This window comes from Protopterus annectens, chromosome 8.part0 (genome assembly GCF_019279795.1).
Source record: "Protopterus annectens isolate FY-2018-M chromosome 8.part0, PAN1.0, whole genome shotgun sequence".
NCBI classification, from domain to species: Eukaryota; Metazoa; Chordata; order Ceratodontiformes; family Protopteridae; genus Protopterus; species Protopterus annectens.
The window spans coordinates 1,010,481,444-1,010,503,650 of NC_056741.1; the positions used below are offsets into that span (position 1 = coordinate 1,010,481,444).

At 38.8% G+C, this 22,207-nt stretch overlaps 1 protein-coding gene across 1 annotated transcript in view; it reads left to right on the forward strand.

Moving 5' to 3' along the window:
• Positions 1 to 22,207, forward strand: part of LOC122808387 (alpha-tectorin-like) — a 161,329-nt gene that overhangs the window by 72,099 nt on the left and 67,023 nt on the right. Inside the window, exon 7 of the mRNA XM_044079353.1 lies at positions 3,976 to 4,385. Coding sequence (XP_043935288.1) covers positions 3,976 to 4,385 — 410 coding nt within the window. The remainder of the gene's footprint in view (positions 1 to 3,975; positions 4,386 to 22,207) is intronic.

Sequence of the window (22,207 nt, forward strand, 5' to 3'; positions counted from 1 at the left end):
TGGTATGGAAATCTTTCCTTTCTTTTTCTGGAATTCCTCAACATCCCCTAGAGCAACTTATTCATTTCTCAGAGGTTCTAGGGTCCCTGTTGAACCAAGGGACCATTCAACCTGTCCCCCCTCCCAAGTGGGAAGTGGTTTTCATTACAGGATGATATCCTGGTTCCTAGAAAGGAGGGCACTTGGAGACTAGTTTGGATCTCTTCTGGCTCAACACCTTTCTCAAGATCCCTTCTTTTTGGATGCTTACTCTTCAGACTCTATTTCCTCTGTTATTACTCCAGGCTTTTCTGGTGTCCTTGGATCTGAAAGATGCTTACCTTCATATCCCTATTCACCCTTTGTTCAGGAAGTTTTATGTTTCTCTTTGTCTTCCTTTCATTTTCAGCTCTCTACTTTGCTTTTTGGCCTACCTAGTGCCCCAGGGGGATTCACAAAATGCCTATCTCCTGTAATTGCCTTCTACAGGCTCCAAGGCATTCAGATTTTTTGTTATCTAGACAACCTGTTGCTTCAGGCATCTTCTCCCAGTTGATTGTTGAAGGATCTGCAGTTCACCACCTCCCTTCTTCAAAGTATGGGGATTAGTATCAACTTCCAAAAGTCCATCCTGACTCTATCTCAGGATCATGTGCATCTGGGATGTAGGATTCAGATGGTGCCAATGTTGGAATTTTGGCCTCTCTTCCGCCTACATAGGTATTGTCATTGACAGCCTTCTTTCAGTCTTTTCTTCCTCCTCTGACTGCCATGCCAGCCAGGGTGTTTCTTCAGGTCCTGGGAATTATGGCCTCTTCTATTCCTATGCTTCCTCTTGCCAGATTGCATATGCGGAAGCTTCATTGATACCTCAAGTTGGTCTGGCTGCAGCATCATCACCTAATTAATTTCAGTGTATCTCACCTTCCCTGTCTCAAGAAGGAGTTTGAGTGGTAGATTTGACAGTTCGCTCTCAACTCAGGTTGACCCTTTCAACCTCCAGTCCCTTCTCAGAAGCTGTTCACTGATGCCTCAGACATGGGGTGGGGGACATCCCTTGGTCACCTGAAAGTTCAGAGTCTTTAGCCTCCCCATCAGAAGTCAGACAATATCAACATCAAAGAGATGAGGGCTCTGATTCTGTCCCTTCAGGCTTTTCACCTATGTTCTGTCTGGGCCCCTTTGAAGGTATACACAGATAACACTACAATGATGTGGCATGTCAACAGGCGGGGGGAAGGGGGGGGTATGAAATCCTACCTCCTCTGTAGGATGATGCTAAAGGCTTGGGAAGTGGCTTTCAGTTATCAGATAACTCAAGCAGCATATATTCCCTCAGAGCATAATCTTGTGGCAGACTCTCTGGGCAGGTCCAAAACACAGGCTCACGAATTGATGCTTCACAGACGTGTTTCTGGACATTGCCCATTGGTGAGGTATTTTTGCCTCCCATCTGAACAGGTAGCTTCTTCTCTTCTGTTCTAGGGTGCCATGTCATCTGGCCTGGTAGATGAACACCCTTGCCTTTCCTTGGAAGGGGAGGTTTCTTTATACTTTGCCTCCTCTTCCTCTACTTCCAAGAGTCCTGCAGATGATTCAGCTGGACTCCTCAAAAATCTTGCTATTGACTCCCTTTTGCCTGAGACAGCACTGGTTCCCCCTCTTAATGCACCTGGCTAGAGGCAGTCATCACATGTTACCTCACCAGTTGGATCTTCTCACACAAGACAAGGGGTCTTTCATCCATCCTCACTTGTCCACTCTGCAACTGACATTGTGGGTGGTAGGGTTCTAATCCCTTTCAGGCACTTCTTTTCTGAGGCTGCACTCAGGATTTTATAGGAAGCAAGGAAACCCCCAGCAAGAAAATCTTATCTGTCCAAATGGAAGAGATTTTCCATCTGATGCCATGCTCGTAACCAGTACCCTTTTTCAGTAGGGGTCCCTCTGGTCCTCTCTTACTTTTGTATATTGCTGCATCCTGGCTTGGCCTAGTCTTATGTAAAGGCACATTTGTCAGCCATTTCTGCTTGTCTGCCCATTAATCCTGCTTTGACATCTCATTTTGAGGTCAAGCAATTTCTTAAAGGCGTACTACATATTAGGCCACCAAGAAAGCCTATTCCTCCTCCTTGGGATCTTAATTTTGTTTTGGAAAAATTGGCTCAGGCTCTTTTTGAGCCCACAGATTCTACTTCTTTGAAACATTGCACCTGGAAGACTGTTTTGTTGCTGGCTCTTATTTCTGCTCATGGGGGCTTCTAAGCTCCAGGCCCTTATGGCCATTCCTCCTTTTTTGTTTTTTTCACAGGGACAGGGTGTCCCTTCATACTAAGCCTTCTTTTATGCCCAAGGTAGTCAATGAGTTGTCCTTGAATCAGTCAGTACAATTCCCTTCCTTTTTCCCTTCTCCTCAGTCTACTGGTGAGAGGATCCTGCATACCTTTGGTTTGTACAGACAGCTCAGGTACTATTTGGATAGAACTAGGACTATTCATAAGTCTGATCAGCCTTTTGTTTCCTTTCATCCCAGGTCTTTGGGTTTGGCTGTTTCTAAGCAAACCATCTCCTCCTGCATATGTAAGGCCATTTCCTTTTGTTATTCTTTTTGTGGCAAATCTCATTCTGCTTCTGTTAGAGCTCATTCCACTAGGGCTGTTGTCACTTCTGGTGCCTTCTTCAAGGAGTTGGACACCAATTCCATCCTTGAAGTTGCTACTTGGTCTTCAGTGCATACCTTTACTAAGCATTATTAGTTGAATATGGTTTCTAGGTCCAGAGCAGGTTTTGCTGAAAACATTTTATGAGGGATTGCTGAATGCTCTTCCCATCCTTCCACCTCCTATTCTGTTTCTTGAGCTTTTTTACTCTCCCTTCTATAATGAATACTTCAACAGTGATATGGAAGGGCATAGTACAGTTGTGTGAAATCTTACCATAACAATAGGTGTCCTTCTCTTCACTTTTCCAGTATTCATTCCCTCCCTTCAACCCCCTCTTGTTTATTCTGCATTTTTTTCCTTCTGGATGTGCACAGACTCCTTTATCCTATGACAATTGTTCTCTTCTGGGGCAATTCAGTTCTCAATAGTTGCATCTGTACATCCCCCATGCCCTATGTTCTGTGGGGAGCATAAATGTGACATATGGTACAAACAAGATCACTTTTAAGCTTATTTATACTGGCCAAGCAATGGGCTACCCACAACAGGACAACCCTTCTGTAACGAATACTGCAACAGTGAAGAGAAGAGCGTCTACTGTTATGGCACAATTTACACAACTGTACTTTCTGCTGGGATCTATTTAACAATACAAAGACCTAAGATTATTCATAAAGCTGGACAACATGTAAACTTTGGAAATAATAGTTACTACCAAGTTAAAGAATACAAAATGTTAGTTATTAAATTACAAAACACTGATTTCTGCACTCCTGAACACGGGACACAAAGTGCATGCATAAGCAAAAACAGATATGCCTGCATACTTTTTGTGTTTATCTTGGTGGAGAGTGGGTTCTGTGGACCATCAGACAGTGTTGTGGGGCTTTTTGGTACCATGATCTATCGCTGGCAAGTTTTCTCTTTGCATCCTGTGTATGCATTCTGGAGTTGTTAATTTACAAAAAGACGGTCAAGGATAAGGCCCTCACATTTATGGTGTAGTATCTGACCTTCTGTTTTTTCTGGCCACGTATTGTATTGATATTTGCTATATGATATCCTGGAACATGACATAGTATAATTTTATTATGTTATGTAAATGAAAAATAATACAGACTTACTGCAAAATCAAGCCATTTTAAAAGACATTATTCAAACTGCATTTTGGAATTGTTTTGAGTGAACAATATGAATGCATAGCTATGATTTGCAAGATAGGTTTCTTACTAAAATGTTGGTTAACACCAGTCTGTCTCTTCAAAATATTCCATAAAATGTTGTCTCTCTAAGGAATCACTGGAAGAATGTTCATAATTATTTTTCTTTGCAGGAAGCTTTTTCCGTCCTGATGACATATTCTGGATAGATAGTGCCTGCCAAAGGAAATGTGTGTGCTTAGAAAACAACACAGTGAGCTGTGAAGATGTAGGATGTGCTACATACCAAGTATGTCAGCCTTCTTCCTGGTACCATATTTGCCTAACAGTTGGCATAAAGACCTGCACAGTGTCTGGTGACCCACACTACTACACTTTTGATGGGAAGCTTTTCCATTTCCAAGGCACTTGTACCTACATTTTATCCCAGATGTGTGGGAACAATCACAATCTTACTAATTATAGAGTTGAAGCCAAAAATGAAAACCGTGGAAATGTATTAGTATCCTGGACTCAACTCATCCGTGTGATTGTTTATGGGAATGAAATTGTAATGGCCAGGGACAGTACAGAGCAGGTCATGGTAAGTGCATTAATTTAATAAAGAATAATTGAGAGCATTACACTTAACCTCTTAAGCATATTTTCAGCAGCAGTTATGCCTTATCTGTAAAGTCTATTATCTGCCAACAATAACTTAGTAAAACAAATGTAAAACTTTCAGTTAAGAGCTGCAAAATTGTTTGGTAACAGCCTTTATTGCAGAGTTCCTGAGTCTGTGGCAAATCTTACAAACGTGGTGACTTGTTAGGCAACCTCCAAACTACCACTGCAAAATAATGTTTTGAAAGTATGCAGTTTGCCAACATACATTTAACTTGTATGTAATTAGTTATCTCAACATAAATCTGAATGATAACTTGACAGATAGATATTTTTCTTCCCAATGTGCAATGAAACTTTGTCTCAATTGTAAAATAGTATATTTCTGTGTTTGAGATACTTCAGACTTTTTGGCAGGGTGATCTCAGAATTTTGCTGATGTAGTACTAATACTAGAAATAGAAATGGCGTTTTGTTTTTAGAAGTTTTAATGAACATTTGAAGACTGAATTTAATGTGTAGTGACACAGCATATTAAAGCTTCCGCCTTTGGACCATAAGATTGTCTTTTTTGCATAATGCTGTTTACAATCTAAAAGAGGGCTAAAATGACCCTGAAAAGTAAAATGTCAGTATGTGACTCAGTGGGCTTTGGACTGAATACTTAGAAGTATATCCAGTCCATTGAAGTTTTCCAGGATTAATCAATAGAAGCTTTGATGCATAATTACTTCTTTCCCAGAGCATGTTCTATTGTACATTGGAAGTCATTAGGTATGGCAATAACTTGTTTAGATTAATTACATTTTCATTCTTCATAAAATATAAACTATGAATATTACTTTACATATACCACACAATGAAAAGTCAGCCAGGATATTATTCCCAATTATAAATAAGAGTTTCTGACAATTTAATTGATGCTTTTGAACTGCAGTGCAGGAGAAAACGTTTTAGAATTCTGTGAACTATAAGAAGATTTAATCAGTCAAAATTAAATAAACCCAGACTGTTCACTGGAAAGCCTGATAGTAAAAATAAAATTCATGTATTTGACCACATAATGTGAAGATATGGTTCACAAGAGAAAATACTGATGGTAGGAAAGATCAAAGGCAGAATAAGAAGAAGTAGAAGGCAGGGACTACAATGTATAGAAAACATTACTGAAGCAATGAATATGAATTTGCAAGAAACAAAAAGTTTTTTGACAGAGGGGCCTGGCATGGTAAAGTCCTTTAGGTCACAAAGACTCGAGCTTGATTAAATGAATAAACATCAACAAAAACTTTGAAAACAGATGCAACTATGACCTCTGGCTGACTGGAGACAAGCTATAATACTTACTGCGAAGTGTTACATTGAAATGTTTAACCAGTTCTGCAGACTACTGCCAGCTCACAGAAAAGTGTACATGTGCATCAAGAAATCATTGTTTGCATGGAATTAGCAGTTTGCTTGGATATGAGCTGGTACTATTGATAGATTCTGAATACAGAAGAGATCATAAGGGTGCATCTGGACTTGTTAATGAATAAAACCTGGGTATCACGATTGTAGTAGACAGAAGTAGACATCTGCGACCTTTGGAACAAGATAAAGAATCAGGCCACAGTTGTTTTCCTCCTGAGATGGGAGATCTAGCTCACTTGAATCATACTTAGTTGTCACTGGTAGAGTTTTCTCAGCCAGCCTGCAAAACATGCCAGCATGCAGAATTTAATCTGACAGCTAATTAACAGTAGTGCACAAAAACTATTTGTATGAATAAAATCACAGTCATGAAATATTTTTGGCAGTAACAACAGTGGATACTTAAAACTGTTGTCTATGAGTTACCTTTGGCAAGACCTCTTTCTTTGTTAAAAAGAAGTAGGATTGCTAAAGTAAACTGATTATGTCTTTAAGGAAAATATATAGTATAACAAATGACTCAGTATCAAGTTGTTTAAATACACTTTTACTGTTTTTTGAAATTATTTAATATTTTTTATGTACCTCCCCCACCTGCCAACCACCAAGTCTTCCTCATCGGATTCAACCCCATTTGTTCCATTGAAGTGGGAAGTCTTTGCCTCAGATCCTCCATGGTTAAAGCTATTCAGAAGGGCCATCATCCAGGCAGCCTTTGAGGAGATTGTGCTCTTGACAGATTCCAGGCTATAACAATATTTTTGTATGAATGACTCCAACCCCTGCCCTTCGGTAGGGACATGGGCCTCTATGTCACCACAGGGACTACCAATGTCCCCTTAACAACTCATATGTGTTCCCTGGTACACAGCCGTCATGGACTACTGTCTCTGGCTTGGATAATCTTGTCCAAGCTTAGCCCTGCAATGGTCCACACCCATTGACTCTGTTCCCATCCCGAAGAAGAGCTCATGTCTGGGAGCATAAACATTAGACCATCTGTGTCTCCACCCCTGCCCCCTAGGATAGGTGTACCTAACAAGCACCAGTTTACCAGATTAAACCCATGTTGAATAAGTCATATTCAGGGCTTTATTCCTCTATGCCTATGGTACAGCAGACATTACGAGTCATAGTCAGGGCTTATTCCTCTATGCCTACTGTACAGCACACATTACGAGTCATAGTCAGGGCTTAATTCCTCTATGCCTATGGTACAGCACACATTACGAGTCATAGTCAGGGATTTATTCCTCTGTGCCTATGGTACAGCACACATTACGAGTCATAGTCAGGGCTTTATTCCTCTGTGCCTATGGTACAGCACACAATTATGAGTCATAGTCAGGGCTTTATTCCTCTATGCCTACTGTACAGCACACATTACGAGTCATAGTCAGGGTTTTATTCCTCTAGGCCTATGGTACAGCACACATTACGAGTCATAGTCAGGGCTTTATTCCTCTATGTCTACTGTACAGCACACATTACGAGTCATAGTCTGGGTTTAATTCCTCTATGCCTATGGTACAGCACACATTACGAGTCATAGTCAGGGCTTAATTCCTCTATGCATACTGTACAGCACACATTACAGGTCATAGTCAGGGCTTTATTCCTCTATGCCTATGGTACAGCACACATTAGGAGTCATAGTCAGGGCTTTATTCCTCTGTGCCTATGGTACAGCACACATTACGGGTCATAGTCAGGGCTTTATTCCTCTATGCCTACTGTACAGCACACATTACGAGTCATAGTCAGGGCTTAATTCCTCTATGCCTATGGTACAGCACACATTACGAGTCATAGTCAGGGCTTTATTCCTCTGTGCCTATGGTACAGCACACATTACAGGTCATAGTCAGGGCTTTATTCCTCTGTGCCTATGGTACAGCACACATTACGAGTCATAGTCAGGGCTTTATTCCTCTATGCCTACTGTACAGCACACATTACGAGTCATAGTCTGGGCTTAATTCCTCTATGCCTATGGGACAGCACACATTAGGAGTCATAGTCAGGGCTTTATTCCTCTGTGCCTATGGTACAGCACACATTACGGGTCATAGTCAGGGCTTTATTCCTCTATGTCTACTGTACAGCACACATTATGAGTCATAGTCTGGGCTTAATTCCTCTATGCCTATGGTACAGCACACATTATGAGTCATAGTCGGGGCTTTATTCCGCTATGCCTATGGTACAGCACACATTACGAGTCATATTCAGGGCTTATTTCCTCTATGCATACTGTACAGCACACATTACAGGTCATAGTCAGGGCTTTATTCCTCTATGCCTATGGGACAGCACACATTAGGAGTCATAGTCAGGGCTTTATTCCTCTGTGCCTATGGTACAGCACACATTACGGGTCATAGTCAGGGCTTTATTCCTTTATGCCTACTGTACAGCACACATTACGAGTCATAGTCAGGGCTTAATTCCTCTATGCCTCTGGTACAGCACACATTACGAGTCATAGTCAGGGCTTTATTCCTCTGTGCCTATGGTACAGCACACATTACAGGTCATAGTCAGGGCTTTATTCCTCTGTGTCTATGGTACAGCACACATTACGAGTCATAGTCAGGGTTTTATTCCTCTATGGTACAGCACACATTACGAGTCATAGTCAGGGCTTTATTCCTCTGTGCCAATGGTACAGCACACATTACGGGTCATAGTCAGGGCTTTATTCCTCTGTGCCTATGGTACAGCACACATTACGGGTCATAGTCAGGGCTTTATTCCTCTATGCCTATGGTACAGCACACATTATGAGTCATAGTCAGGGCTTTATTCCTCTATGCCTATGGTACAGCACACATTACGGGTCATAGTCAGGGCTTTATTCCTCTATGCCTATGGTACAGCACACATTAAAAATTCTAACACTGATGAGAATAAGTCTTAGTGGCACTGAAGGACAGCTCATGAGGCAGATGAAGAAGGGAAGCAGAGTGAGAAAGCATCCTAACAGCAGCAGAAGCACTGAACAGACCCTGGTGAAGACAAGGGTACGTTTGTTGATTTCTAACAATAGACTGGCAGTTGCTTTGGAGATTGAATCAAAGTAGAGAAAATTATTAGGTGATTTTAGACTGCAGCTTCAGCTGAACAAGATATGGAGGCAGATGAGATGGTGATTCCCTAATGTCTCAGTGAGTCGAACATCCATAAAGTTTCACACTGATGAAATGCACCAATCAAGATACAAGCTGATAAAACATAAAATTATTTGTTACAGAGAAGCAAGATCCACAGCATCACCTATGTAGTGGACTTTACGAGATACATACACACACATACACACATACATACACACCCTATTTTTATATCTTAATTCCACCATCATACAATCATGGAGAAAAGAGAAAAATCCAAACCCAGTGACTCACTGCCAGTGTACAAACCGAAACTGCACAGGCAGTAATTCTAAGTACAAAAAGCAGTTGGAGAGTTCAAGATCTGGTAAATGAGCTCAGTCATTTGAAGTCTAATTTACTATATACTCAACCAGCAGTAGAAAATGGTTAAAGACAATGCTCGGGTGTGTAAGTACGAAGTGACTCAAGCTTGACCATGGAAAACTAGAGTGAGAAGAAAGAGAGAGATGGACATCAAGAGAAAGAATGAAACAGAAAGGAGCATGAATGTGCAAAAGCAGCGACTTACTGGTAGATGAAAAGAAAGCAACTGCACAAGAAGGAACTTTTCAGTTTTTGTCGGTCTCGTATAAATTATTGAGATATGTTTTCTCACAATGTAGTTAAGGTGAGTACTAAATAGTTCCCTACTACTGTGAGGGTTAGGATTTTGAGATAGTTTAACAAGGGCATTTGAAGTGGAATGTATTATATGTGTGATGCCCATGCACTGGCCCAGCAATCAAGGAGCCTCAAACCTCACCACTTGCACCAGTGAGGGGCATCCATATAGGGAAAGGATAATGAAGACACACACAGTAAAGCACAATTTCCCTTAAGAGCACACAGAGATCACAGTCAGTCTGGGGCTGGCTTCTCCCTTTCTCTCCAGGTCCCCAATAAGACTCCCCACTGGCACAGCTATAGGATCCAGATCTCAGCCAGCTGGGCAAGCTAAAACCTCCAGCACCCTCTCTGTCCAACTAGTGCTTCATCTCCATGCCTAGGTAGCTGACACACACACACACTTTGAGATAACAGTTTATACAACCACACAGACACTCCTGGAGAAGGCTGGCACAGGTTCTTCAGCTGTACCCCTTTTACCCAGACTATATGGTAGAAATCACTGCCACCACCCAGCTAATATTTATCAGCTACTCAAAGGCCCTACTGTGCAATATTATTATCCAAATGGTAAGTGTGACTGAACAGTCAAGGCTTATTAGAGTGACTTGGTACAGTCTCCCTATATACATGCAATGTACTCTAGAGCTTAAATTAACTCTACATAAAACAGCCACATTTGAAAGGTTTAAAATATTTAATAATAAATAATAAAAACACTAGACAATATTTCTTACTACACAGTGCTAGTCAGGAGTTCAGAGATCATGGGGAAATACTTAAAATAACACAGTAGACAAGTTCTAACATCAACACAGAAAAACACTTGGTCTAATCTTACTCATTCCTAGCTATTTTTAAGAGAAAACACAGTTCTAAAAGAAACTTACATATAGAAACAGGCAGTGCTGGTAAACTGAATGTTCTCAAGGCAAAATGCTCAGAGCTCTCTCATTCTCTCTCTTTAAGTTGATAACACATAGCTGCTTCACATGACATCATTCTTCACACTTCTCTGGTGTTCCCAGGCTAACAGAAACTACATTTAAATTTTTTACACCTGGTCAGAAACCAGAGCAATTAAGGACATTTATACATGCAAATTCTAGCCATTAACTCTGGCCTCAAAACAATAGGCAGAATTCCTTCATTCAGACATATCGGAGCTGACTTTAAAGATCAATGACAGTCATAAAATGCTTGACTTAGCTTTCTTACAGCAGAGTGCACTGTTGTTACATTTTTGAAGTTTAACATTTACCAACATTTTCCCCATTTAAGAGAACAAGCCTGTGGCTTATATTAATATTTACAAATGACAGAATTATCTACAGAATTCTATCTGGCTAGGCTGGCAGCCATCACCTATCTTCACAGTATGTACAACTGATCAAGAAAAAAGGGCTAGGCTGTTAGCATCACTGCTCACATTCAAAGGTTTATACACTGTGCAATGAGTAATGCTGACTGCAAAAATTATTGCAGTGTAATAACTGCATTAGCTGTTAATGAACGAAGTTTAGAAATGCCAATAAATGTATGCACATATGTTTAAATGCTGGCTGTTATCAGAAAGACAATTTTGTTTATTTGTTTGTTTGTTTAAGATGCATCTGTGAAAGGATTACAGAAAAGGCAGCAGAGCACATTTTGACTTAATAGCAAGTAATGCTTTAATAGAAGTTAGTGATAGATGACTTTGTGGCCTGGTTAACAGGAAGAGATTATGAACTGATACAATCATGGTGTAGGGTTATGGGACCATAGATGAGGCAGGCAGGCAGCATAAAATCAAAGCTTGTCTCTCATCTAAATACTACTTTTATTATAAGAAAAAAGCACACACAATAAAGAGAAACAGGTAGGGAATTAAGAGAGCTGAAATTATGGTGAGCGTTACTGTACAGTTTGAAGGTTCAGTCATAGATAAAACTGAACCTATTATTTGAAATGTTCATATGAGTTGTAAAGGACATCAGTATTCTTAAATTATCTCTTGGATCAGAACATAAAGATCTAAGAAAGAAAACTTCAGAAGAAATATAATGGACAAGAATGCTGGAAAAGCAATGTATGCCTACATGTACAAAACTAGAGTGCTGGAATCTGAATCAGAAACCCAATGGGGAAAATAACTTAAATGATAGATCTTGAAGGCAGAATCCTTACTTGATGGTGATTCCTGAAAAAGTCCGGAACAGTGGTCTGGGTTCTTTTTGTCAGAGACTCATGAAAGAAAGAATGCATACACACTAAAACATTAAAATACATATTGAAAGAATACAAGGGTGGATAAGCTCAGTAGTCACTTATGTCATTCATACCACATGGTGGCATGTTGCCATTCATTTAAAGCCAAAGAAGTAGTACTGCAAATAAGTAAAAAAACATTTACACAAGACAATAATATCAAAACTATAACCCGATTTCTCTTTTGATTTGTAAAGAAAGAGACAAACACAGTTCTAGTTAAGAGAGCTCATAGGTTCATAGGCTGTTACTAAGCTTATGGCTAAAGAAAACCATTGTGAAGCTCAACCACACCACCCAATACTGTGGGAGACTAATAATGTAGGCCCATTATGTAGACTTTCTCTCTATAGCCCTGGTGAAAATGTGTGATCACCATACCTCTCAACCGTACTGAATTCCTCAGAGTTTACTGGTTTTGAGGGCAAAATAATGGGGTGCCATGAATTTCTCAGTGGCCCCTTTAATTCCTGATTTCTTCTTTTATTTTATTTACAATTTTAAAGTCATCACGTCATAGCCAGCATATCCTGCAACGTCATCAACGTGCAGGGGCATCCACAATGTCTGACTCTTGGAGATACGGCACGGAAGATTTCAAAAACTAAAAAGCTTAAGTTGTTTACAGCAGCAGCCCACCCATGACTTGCGGCATTGCGGCAGCCAACCAACGAGGATTTTACTTCTGTTTCCATAAATATAACATTTTTCCCAACTCATTTGCCTTTGTGGCTGAAGTTTTTTAGTTCATTTGTGACTTTACGTGTGCATAAAGTGACCAATTGCCCCAGGTATCAGCTGGAACGGTGTTTATAGGAAGCTATTCAAAACATTGTGCGGATAAAAGGTACATGTCTGTCTTACATGGAATAGTGGGTGAAGTGAACTAGAATCGAAAGCTTAACTTTTTAGTAACATAAAAAAACAGAATTTTTTGAGATCCTCACTGTTAAGGTGCTCTTCCTTGTTAATACGTTGGTTTGTGGTGAAGAAAGTGGACTGTGTGGGGAAAATGTGGATGGAATGAGTTGAGTGAAATGTTTTATAAAAAAAGAAGAAGGAACTCTGTGAGAAGTGCATCTATAGAAAATGACAGCATTGCTTAAGTGGGTCGAACAGAGAGTTAGGACAAAAAATCTAAGAAAGTTAAATATAATGGATGCCTTTCTGGGGATTGCAAATATAATGTTTTAAGTGTCAAGTTTCAGGGGTGTGTCAGAAGGTTAGTTATGTACGTATTTCAATTTAGGTCTTTCAGGCTCCCTGTGCAAATGACACATTTGTGGGAATTTTGTGGAGTGAAGAGCCAACAATAAGAACTTTTGAACTTCAAGGGGTGATGAAATGGGTTTAATGGTGTGCAGAAAAACAGCTCAGTCTAATTTATTTTATTTATTTATTTTACATTTGTTATCCGGGATAGTCTGAATGGATGCGTGTCCATTTTCAGCGGTGGCCCAGGGAGAAAAGCTCCAGATTAGAATTAGATAATTAGAATTCTGCAAACTCCCGAGGCTCTGCTTTAAGTCTATAAGATTTTTATCTTTACATCCCTCTCTCATTTCATTCCAGAAGTTCAAGTATTTTATAAGTTGCAGCCGTTTATTTAAGCCTATGTTATTAGTTTAGTTCATCTATGCTTTCAATCCACTTTGTTTTAGTTTTTTACTTATTTTACAGAAGTGCTGTATCAGCTTGCAACTTACAGCTGATACTGCCATCTACTGACCAAAGCTTCTCCCTACCACTTACTCAGGGACCTAGCCTCTGCCTCCACTACTATGTAACACATTTTTATCTTGTCCATCCTAACCAGCTTGTTAGCTGTTTGTACTAGAGAACAGGAGCAGTAGCTAGCAGTGCAGATGTTAGCTGTCTCAAAACCTTTCCAGATGCAGCTACTTGCTGCAGCAGCCCTTTCTTCCCAGAACTACACATGGCTGTAGAGCAGCTTAATGGCCTCGTATTCTGTCAGATGAGAATAGTAAAGCAAACTTGTGTGCTCTTGATATCCTGATGCAAGGTTAGGTTCAGCTGTTTAACAATGCAATTTTGTAGGGCAGCCTCTTAATGGTAATTGTGTGAGCTCGAGTTTCATGCACTGCTGCATCTGAATTTCAGTGCAATCTCTTTTAAATGTTTTGAGCTAGAGCACTAACGAACTTGTTTTAAATCTTTTTGCACTGCTTTATCCAAAGTTCATTGCAAGGCCTTTTTCTAATTTCAAGATAGAACAGTCACAGTGTGTTTATTGCAGACAACAAATATTAGCAGACATTAGAGTTATAAGCTGCTTGTTATAACTGAGAAGTTGCTTGTTGAAAATGTCGATGCAAATAAGTATAGTAAATATTTTTCAAATCATTCCTGGCTGATAATGTTATATAATATAATGTTAAGCTTGCCTTGCAACTGCTATGATTTTGGCTATCAGATTTAGCATTACTAGCTGCTGGACTCTGGTTTAAATGAAACTGATTAATTTTTGGAGCCCAAGCATGCACTGGGGACAACAGTTGAGGGAAAAAGTACCGGTACCAGACCATCTATATAGGTTCATAGGTTCATTGATTAGTACTGGGCTAACTGCCCCTGTGGGCCACTTTACACCTATCCAATTACCCCATGTGAGAATCAAACCATTCACCTTTTATCTGCAAGGTAAACACCTTAGTTTAGAGCAATATTTTAATTAAATCTGTCCTTATTTTTAGGTCTTTCTCCAGATTCCTTGCACTAAGAAGTTGAGAGGTAAGCAATCCAATCCTACTAAAACCCACTAAAATGTCACCAGTGTGCAGTACATGTGGAGTTCACAGAGGTAGGGCAACAGCCTAATTACTGACACCTACATTGTGAAATCCACTACAATGTCACCAGTGTGCAGTACACGCAGAGCTCAGAGAGGTAGGGCAGCAGCATAATTACTGACGCCTACATTGTAAAATCCACTACAATGTCATCACTGTGCAGTACATGCAGAGTCTAGAGAGGCAGTGCAAAAGCTTAATTACTGATGCCTACATTGCTGCACAACGACAGTCTTTTAAGTACGCAGATGTAAAGACATGAAACAAAATTTTCAGAAAATCAATACATTTCAAATTTAGAGGGAAAATATACCAATTCAACAGTGGCAGAATCAAAAGTGTCTGGAGCAATGGTACTCAAAGCAGTAAATCTATGGTGGACAGTAACTGGAAGCCAACACACATCACTATTTTCTCATTACAAAAGGTTAAAATGATACAGGTATACAGATGTGAAGTCATGCAAATTTATGCAATTCATCCAGATTTTGGACCAAACATTTTGCAAAAAACATCTGTCAAATGCTGCTAAACAATGAAGCAACATCAAAGGCAGCCATTCTTACCGTACCTGAAGAGTGATGCTAGGTTCAAAGTGTTACAAAACACAAAAGTCGCACTTGTTACGTGTATATCAATGTGCAGCAACAAACCACAAAATTTGCAACACTTATGCCTCCTAGGAATACTTGATACCAACAAAATCTTTCCAGAAAGTCCATGTTTAAGGACAAACAGAATGCACAAAAACTACAGTGCAATTAAAAACACAATTATCTGCTACATCAGTATTCAAAGGGGTAAACAAGGCCTGGGCATACATCCCAAAATGTTATAATATGATCCCCATACTATGCAAATGATCCAGAGAAATAGATGAAAGTCTGTGCATGTCATACAAGTTACTATATTTAGATATTAAGACATCACACAGGTTTTGAATTCTAAGACGAACTAAAAGGACTACAAATATTGTGGTGAAATATAACAGTTTAAATTAATATAATGCCGGTAATCTGGATAATTAAATCTAGCAAAATCACATAATTCCCATCCCCCATTTTTTTAAAGTACCTTTGCAAAGCAATAATTCACATGCTCAGGTTAAGCACATAAACAACAGTAGTCATATTCACCGTTAACAGTAATAGCGTTGTATATAATCCTAAATGCATAATGTTCACTTTCTAGACAAGATACGCAAATGTTTAGTTTCCAATCAAAATATAAAAAATAATTTAGCCTGCTCAGCGCCTTTATCTGCATAAGTTTAGATCTTTGTAGTTCCCACAGATCACACCAAGTTCCCTGCCGGCTGTAACAATCCATAAACCACTTCTGTCTTTGTGCCAGTTTAAATAAAGAGATTCATTGGCAAATGAAGTTGGTAGTCAATGCCCCCTCCCAGGGTTATATGGGTGGACTTCAATTAAACCAGTTTAAAAGGCGAAATTATATTTTGTGTTTAATATTTTGTCTGTTCTTCAATTTGCATTTGAATGCTGGCATCCCATAATTCCATTGGAGCGGGTGGGGTTACATAATTCTGTATGCAAATTTTATGCTAACCAGAATACAGATTTTTGACCAGTTGTACGTATCTTTCATGGGCCTTTGTCCAGATTTGTGATGTTTCCAAGTTGAGAGGTATGGTGATCACCTATCCAGACATCCAGACTGTTTTTAAGTTTGCAGTAGAAATACTCTGACTGATAGTTAGGCAAAGGCCTAATCTAGAAATGGCTGAACCAACTGGTAGAATGATTGCACAGACAAACCATTCAGTAAAAATTGTGAGAAAGATCTAGAGTCTTCACTGTGTAATACCATAAACCTTCTGTAGTGGAGCCCCATGGGATATATGCAAATGACAATTAAGAATAAATATCCATGGGATATAAGCAAATGACCCATTAAAAATATACCCGTGTTTCATAGGTTCATACTAGGCTATCTGCCCTAGGGCATTTATAAGCCTAGCCAGAATGTGTTTGGCTTTCACCACCCATTTTAAATTTATTTTGCTATGCCCTTTTTCGAGGTTAGTATACTGTGCCTCTGTCTAACAGTGACACAGAAGTGATACCCGGGGTAAACCTACGATCTCCCATCCACTCATCAAGATTCCTCTTGAAGAGAGTCAATGAGGGACTCTGCCTAACCTGGACTGGGATTTTATTCCAGTGTGAAGGGAGCCTCTGGGTTATGAATTTGTCCCTCCAGCATGTCCTATTTATTTCAGTGCTGAGGTTCAAGTCTCTCGAGCGCGTAGCTTGATGGGATTTGGATTTTCTGAGATGCAGCATGTCCATTAATTCCGGGTTGGACATGGCTTTATATGTCAGGCGCAGATTGCCTCTGAACAGGCGGTATGCCACTGAGTAGAGCTGGAGTTTCTTTAACCGGGCAGCATATGGCATCTGTTTGAGCCCTTTGATCCTCTTGGTGAGGTACTTTTGGGGTCTTTCCAGTTGCTGCAGGTGTCTGGTAAGGTACATCCCAAAAGGGGCATTGTACTCAATTACGGGCCTGATGAGGGATGAGTAAAGAGGCACGATGACCTCCCCTGATCTAGAATACCCATGGCTTTCTACTTTTTATTCATATTTTTAAGGGCACATTCAGGCCAATAAAGCCAAGCCCTGCTATCTGTAAAACATGAAATGTTTTGGTCTTTTTCTGACCTCATCGGTACACCATAAGTGGATTATTTGGCTATATTTTTGAAACACGGTGCTTAGAATAAGTCCTGATATCCATAAACAATAGGTTGCCTGCAAAACATCCCAAATAACATCAAAACCAAATGGTAAAAAGGTTACATGGGAAACCACGCAGTAAAAATTACAAGAAAGACCTAGTCAAGCTAGAGTCTTTACCTCCTCTACCCCCTAATTTAAATATCTCATTACATCTGAGTGACGTCTCCAGATGCATCTGCATTTAACTCCTGCTGATGCCTCTAGGCGTCAAATATTGCTTATTCATATTTGCATCAGTAATTCCAAAACCATACAATGTACAAGGTTTTAAAAGATTTCATCTTAAAGCTTACACAATAGCAAACACAACTGCATTTGACATCTGTCTAGTGCAGGTAAATAGATATTAACTGTTGTTTTTATGATATTAAAAATCCACAAGAGCGGATGGAGGCAAGCAAAGTAGCACACACCAACAAACGAAAAAATATCCTTTAATACTGTTAAGCGCTTTTCGTTTGAGACTGTGCTCAAACTTCATTAGACAAAATAGTTACACAAACCACAAGTATAAATATTGAGTGAATTTACAGCTCACACGGGCAATAAATCAATTAAACAATTAAGAACTATTAAAGAGCATTTGAAACATTTAAAAACATAAAAGCATAAAAAATGCTCAATTGAAATTCAAACCAACAAACCACCTTCAACTGCTGGATAAGTAAAAGGTATCCATTCAAAATATTAATTAAATAAATCCTCACAAATAAAAGAATATGTGTGGAAAATGTATAAAAAACTGAATAAAAAAATATGTAAGAAATGTATATATATAAAACAACATGAAACTATCTTAATAAACTTTTAAGTTTTAAAATGCTACTGATAGAGCAGCATTCATTAAGTCCAGGGGTATTATATGCGTTTAATCTAACTTGCCACATAAGTTCCAGTTCTTCCAACTTAAATGGGGTGGGGCCACCCCTAGGATCTTCACTAATCTGGTTAATTATTATAAATTTGAATTTATGGTCGGGGTTAAGACTGACATGCTTAGCCAAAGCATTATCAAGTTTATTCTTCCGTATTGCGTAGATATGTTCATACAGACGGTCACAAAGATGTCTCCCTGTCTTCCCTAAATAAAATGATGAAGAATTCTGACATTGTGCTAAATAAACTATCATTTTTGAGTTACAATTAACCCAACATTTCAAAAAATATTGATGGTTATGTATATAAAATCTATTAGATTCACTTACATACTGACAGTAATTACAAGACTGGCACTTAAACATACCTTGGGTTTTTGGATACGTACGTTGACGTTGTTCTAATAGCGACTTTAGGTTTTTTGCCTTTCTATAAGTTACTGGTCTGTCACCAACTTTATTACAGATACTGGTGTCACTTTTAAAAATGGCCCAGTTTTTACATAATATTTCATAACAAGACTTGCTGTTAATACTGAAGATAGTGATAAAAGATGGCACTTGAAACATAAATTCATGAGTTGTGTTAATATTGTCAATTGTGACATTCACGGGACTACTTTGCTGTACAACTTCTACATTCTTAATATTAATGTTTAATAATGGTTTAAACAACTGCCTAATCCTTTTAGACACCACTTCTTCTATAAGTTCATTAATCATATTCTCAGGGTAGCCTCAGTGGATGAACATACTTTTTAACAAGCAACATTCATCACTAAAGTCATTGGCAAGTGTGGAGATACGGGCTGCCCTGACTAACTGACCCTTCACTACAGCTCACTTTTGATGCTGAGGGTGACAGCTAGAATAATGCAAAAAAGCATTAGAATATGTATTTCTTCTGCAAATCTTAGCTGTATAACTCTGAAGTGAGTAGTTCTTAGTTAATAAAATGTCCAGGTAAGCTATAGAATCCATACTAAAAGTAGATGTAAACTTAAAGAATCCTGTGGTACTGTTAAGATAATAAACTAGTGTATCACTAATGACTTTGTCACCTTTGAATAAAATGAAAATATCATCAAGGTAACGTGTTTAAAAAATCAGTCTGTCCTTGTAGTCAGAATTAGATAGAACAAATGAGTGTTCCCAATGAGCCATTACCAGATTAGCTATACTAGTACCACAGGGGGAGCCCATTGCTACCCCTACCTTTTGCAGGTAAAATTCGTCATTAAACATAAAAAAATTGTTGTTGAGAACGATATCTAAAAGTTCATCTACTAAATCAAGTTCTGTCCTGGTGCAACCACTTGCTCTTAAATCCTGCCTGTTCCAATCACTAGCTAGTTCATGTGGGATACAGGTGTACAAATCTTTGACATCTATAGTTAAAAAGTTGTACTTAGTGTCAAAGGGCAACTCATTAATTTTCTCTAAAAAAGACCATGAGTCTTTACAAATTTGCTTTTCATTGACTAGGAATTTTTGCAAGATTGCATCAATAACCTTAGCACACAAGTATGTAGGTGAGCCTCTGCTGTCAACAAGAGGGCGCAGAGGGAGGTCCAGAACATCCTTATGGATTCTGGGGATACCAAAGAGACTTGGGAATCTAGGATATGTAGTGGACATATAATTAAACATTTTCTGATCAATCCTCCCTTCAATAAAAATTTCTTCCAACGTATTCTTTATATGTGAATATGCTGTATTAACTTCAGAACATGAACTAGCTAGATATGAGGGGCTGTTCAAAAGTTTTAACATTCTGTCAACATAATCAATCCTATCAAATACAACCATACCTCCACCTTTGCCCGGTTTACAAACGTGGAGGTCATGGACCTTAATGAAGTCAATACACTCCTTCTCTTTTATAGAATCTGTCCTACCACGCTTATAATGGAACTCGGACTGGAATCTATAACGAATATCCAACTTACACATGAGTTCAAACATTTGGAGAAGAGGATGAAGGGGGGGGTTGAAAACACTAGTAATTCTAAATGTGTCACCAGTGACAGAACTATTCCATCCCATCATAAGATTGAAATTGAGTTTCCTAGTGAACAATTTAAGGTCGATAATGGACCTCACAACATCCAAACTCTGAGGTGGGACATAAATATATCCCTTAGAAAAAAGCTCAACCATTTCACGGGTGATATTTACCAGAGAATAATTATAAACTTTAAAATCACCGTCATCACTGAGTAGAATCTTAGGATCCAAACTATTATGAAAAATAGACTGATCACCATTCGAATGCCCATCAAAACTGGAATTAGTAAACTGAATAGATGTATCATGACATGGTTGGAAACAATCATCAATACAAGCCGGCAAGGTAGTCTAGGAATAAGGAGAATCAGTTGTGCTGTCTAAAATATCAGGGGCATGAAAATCTTGCTCTAATGAATAAGAGAGTCAAAACTCAGGTCTTGTGAAACTTGGATTTCTGCTTCGACTTCTGTTGAAACTGCAGAGATGGTTGTTTTGGTCTTGCCCCTAAAAAATTAGCATTATATGCATTCTCATTAGTCTGCCCCAACTTGTTGCTATTTTGTAGTCTCTCACTTCGTCTCAATTCAGGTTGTGTAACCGAACCATTAACTGAGACGCTGTTAGGAGGAGGTTCTTTTTGTAATGGTTGAGAGTCCGAGTGATTAACACTTGAGTCTAACACTGGAGATCTAGTAACTGTAGATGGGTTGACAGACTTGAAATCATGCCAGACTTGTGCTGCTGACGGTGGAGGATATGCCACACCCCCATTATAAGCTTTAGTATCTCTGTCCAATTTCTTGATCTTGTTGTTTTTAAGTTTCACTAAATATTGATCTAAACTAGAGAAGACTCGGTTGTAATCAAATTTGTAATGGAAGAACTCTTTGTCTTGCCTAATCTGTTCATCAAATTCAACCACCTGCTTACTGAGTGAATCGACCGACAGGGAATAATGTTTAATCATAACTTCCAACAGCTCAAAACCCTGTCAGTCAAATAACTCAATCAATTCCTTGTGAAAGCTGGAATAAGCCTCCAGCCCGGTGGGGTACTGATAATGTCTCAAGCCTTTCGGTACAATTTTACGGGCAAGACATTTACGAAGTAAGAGACTTCCAACTGTGTTTTCTTTAATTTAACTAAGAAATTGTCGAGTGATTTTAAATTAGCTGAAATATCAGAGCTCTCAGCTTCAGGTGTGACATGGATTGCTGAACAAGCTTGAGAAGAAAAAGTGAAGTTGTCTGCCATCCAATTCAAAATGCTAGGTGAATTTGAAAAGTCTTTCGGTGCTGCAGGGACCACAGACTGTAAGTGTGAACCCGCTAACGGTGAAACTGCAGGCGCAGCAGACTGCAACTGTGGAGCAGTTACCGGTAGTGCTGAAGAGGCTGAGCCTTGTGTAAGTATATTAGCAAAAGTGACTTGATGATTTATAAAATAATTTATAATAATTGACCAGATTAGTGAAGATCCTAGGGGTGGCCCCACACCATTTAAGTTGGAAGAACTGGAACTTATGTGGCAAGTTAGATTAAACACATATAATACCCCTGGACTTAATGAATGCTGCTCTATCAGTAGCATTTTAAAACTTAAAAGTTTATTAAGATAGTTTCATGTTGTTTTATATGTATACATTTCTTACATAGTTTTTTATTTAGTTTTTTATACATTTTCCATACATATTCTTTTATTTGTGAGGATTTATTTAATTAATATTTTGAATGGATACATTTTACTTATCCAACAGTTGAAGGTGGTTTGTTGGTTTGAATTTGAATTGAGCATTTTTTATGCTTTTATGTTTTTAAATGCTTTCAAATGCTCTTTAATAGTTCTTAATTATTTAATTGATGTATTGCCCGTGTGAGCTGTAAATTCACTCAGTATTTATACT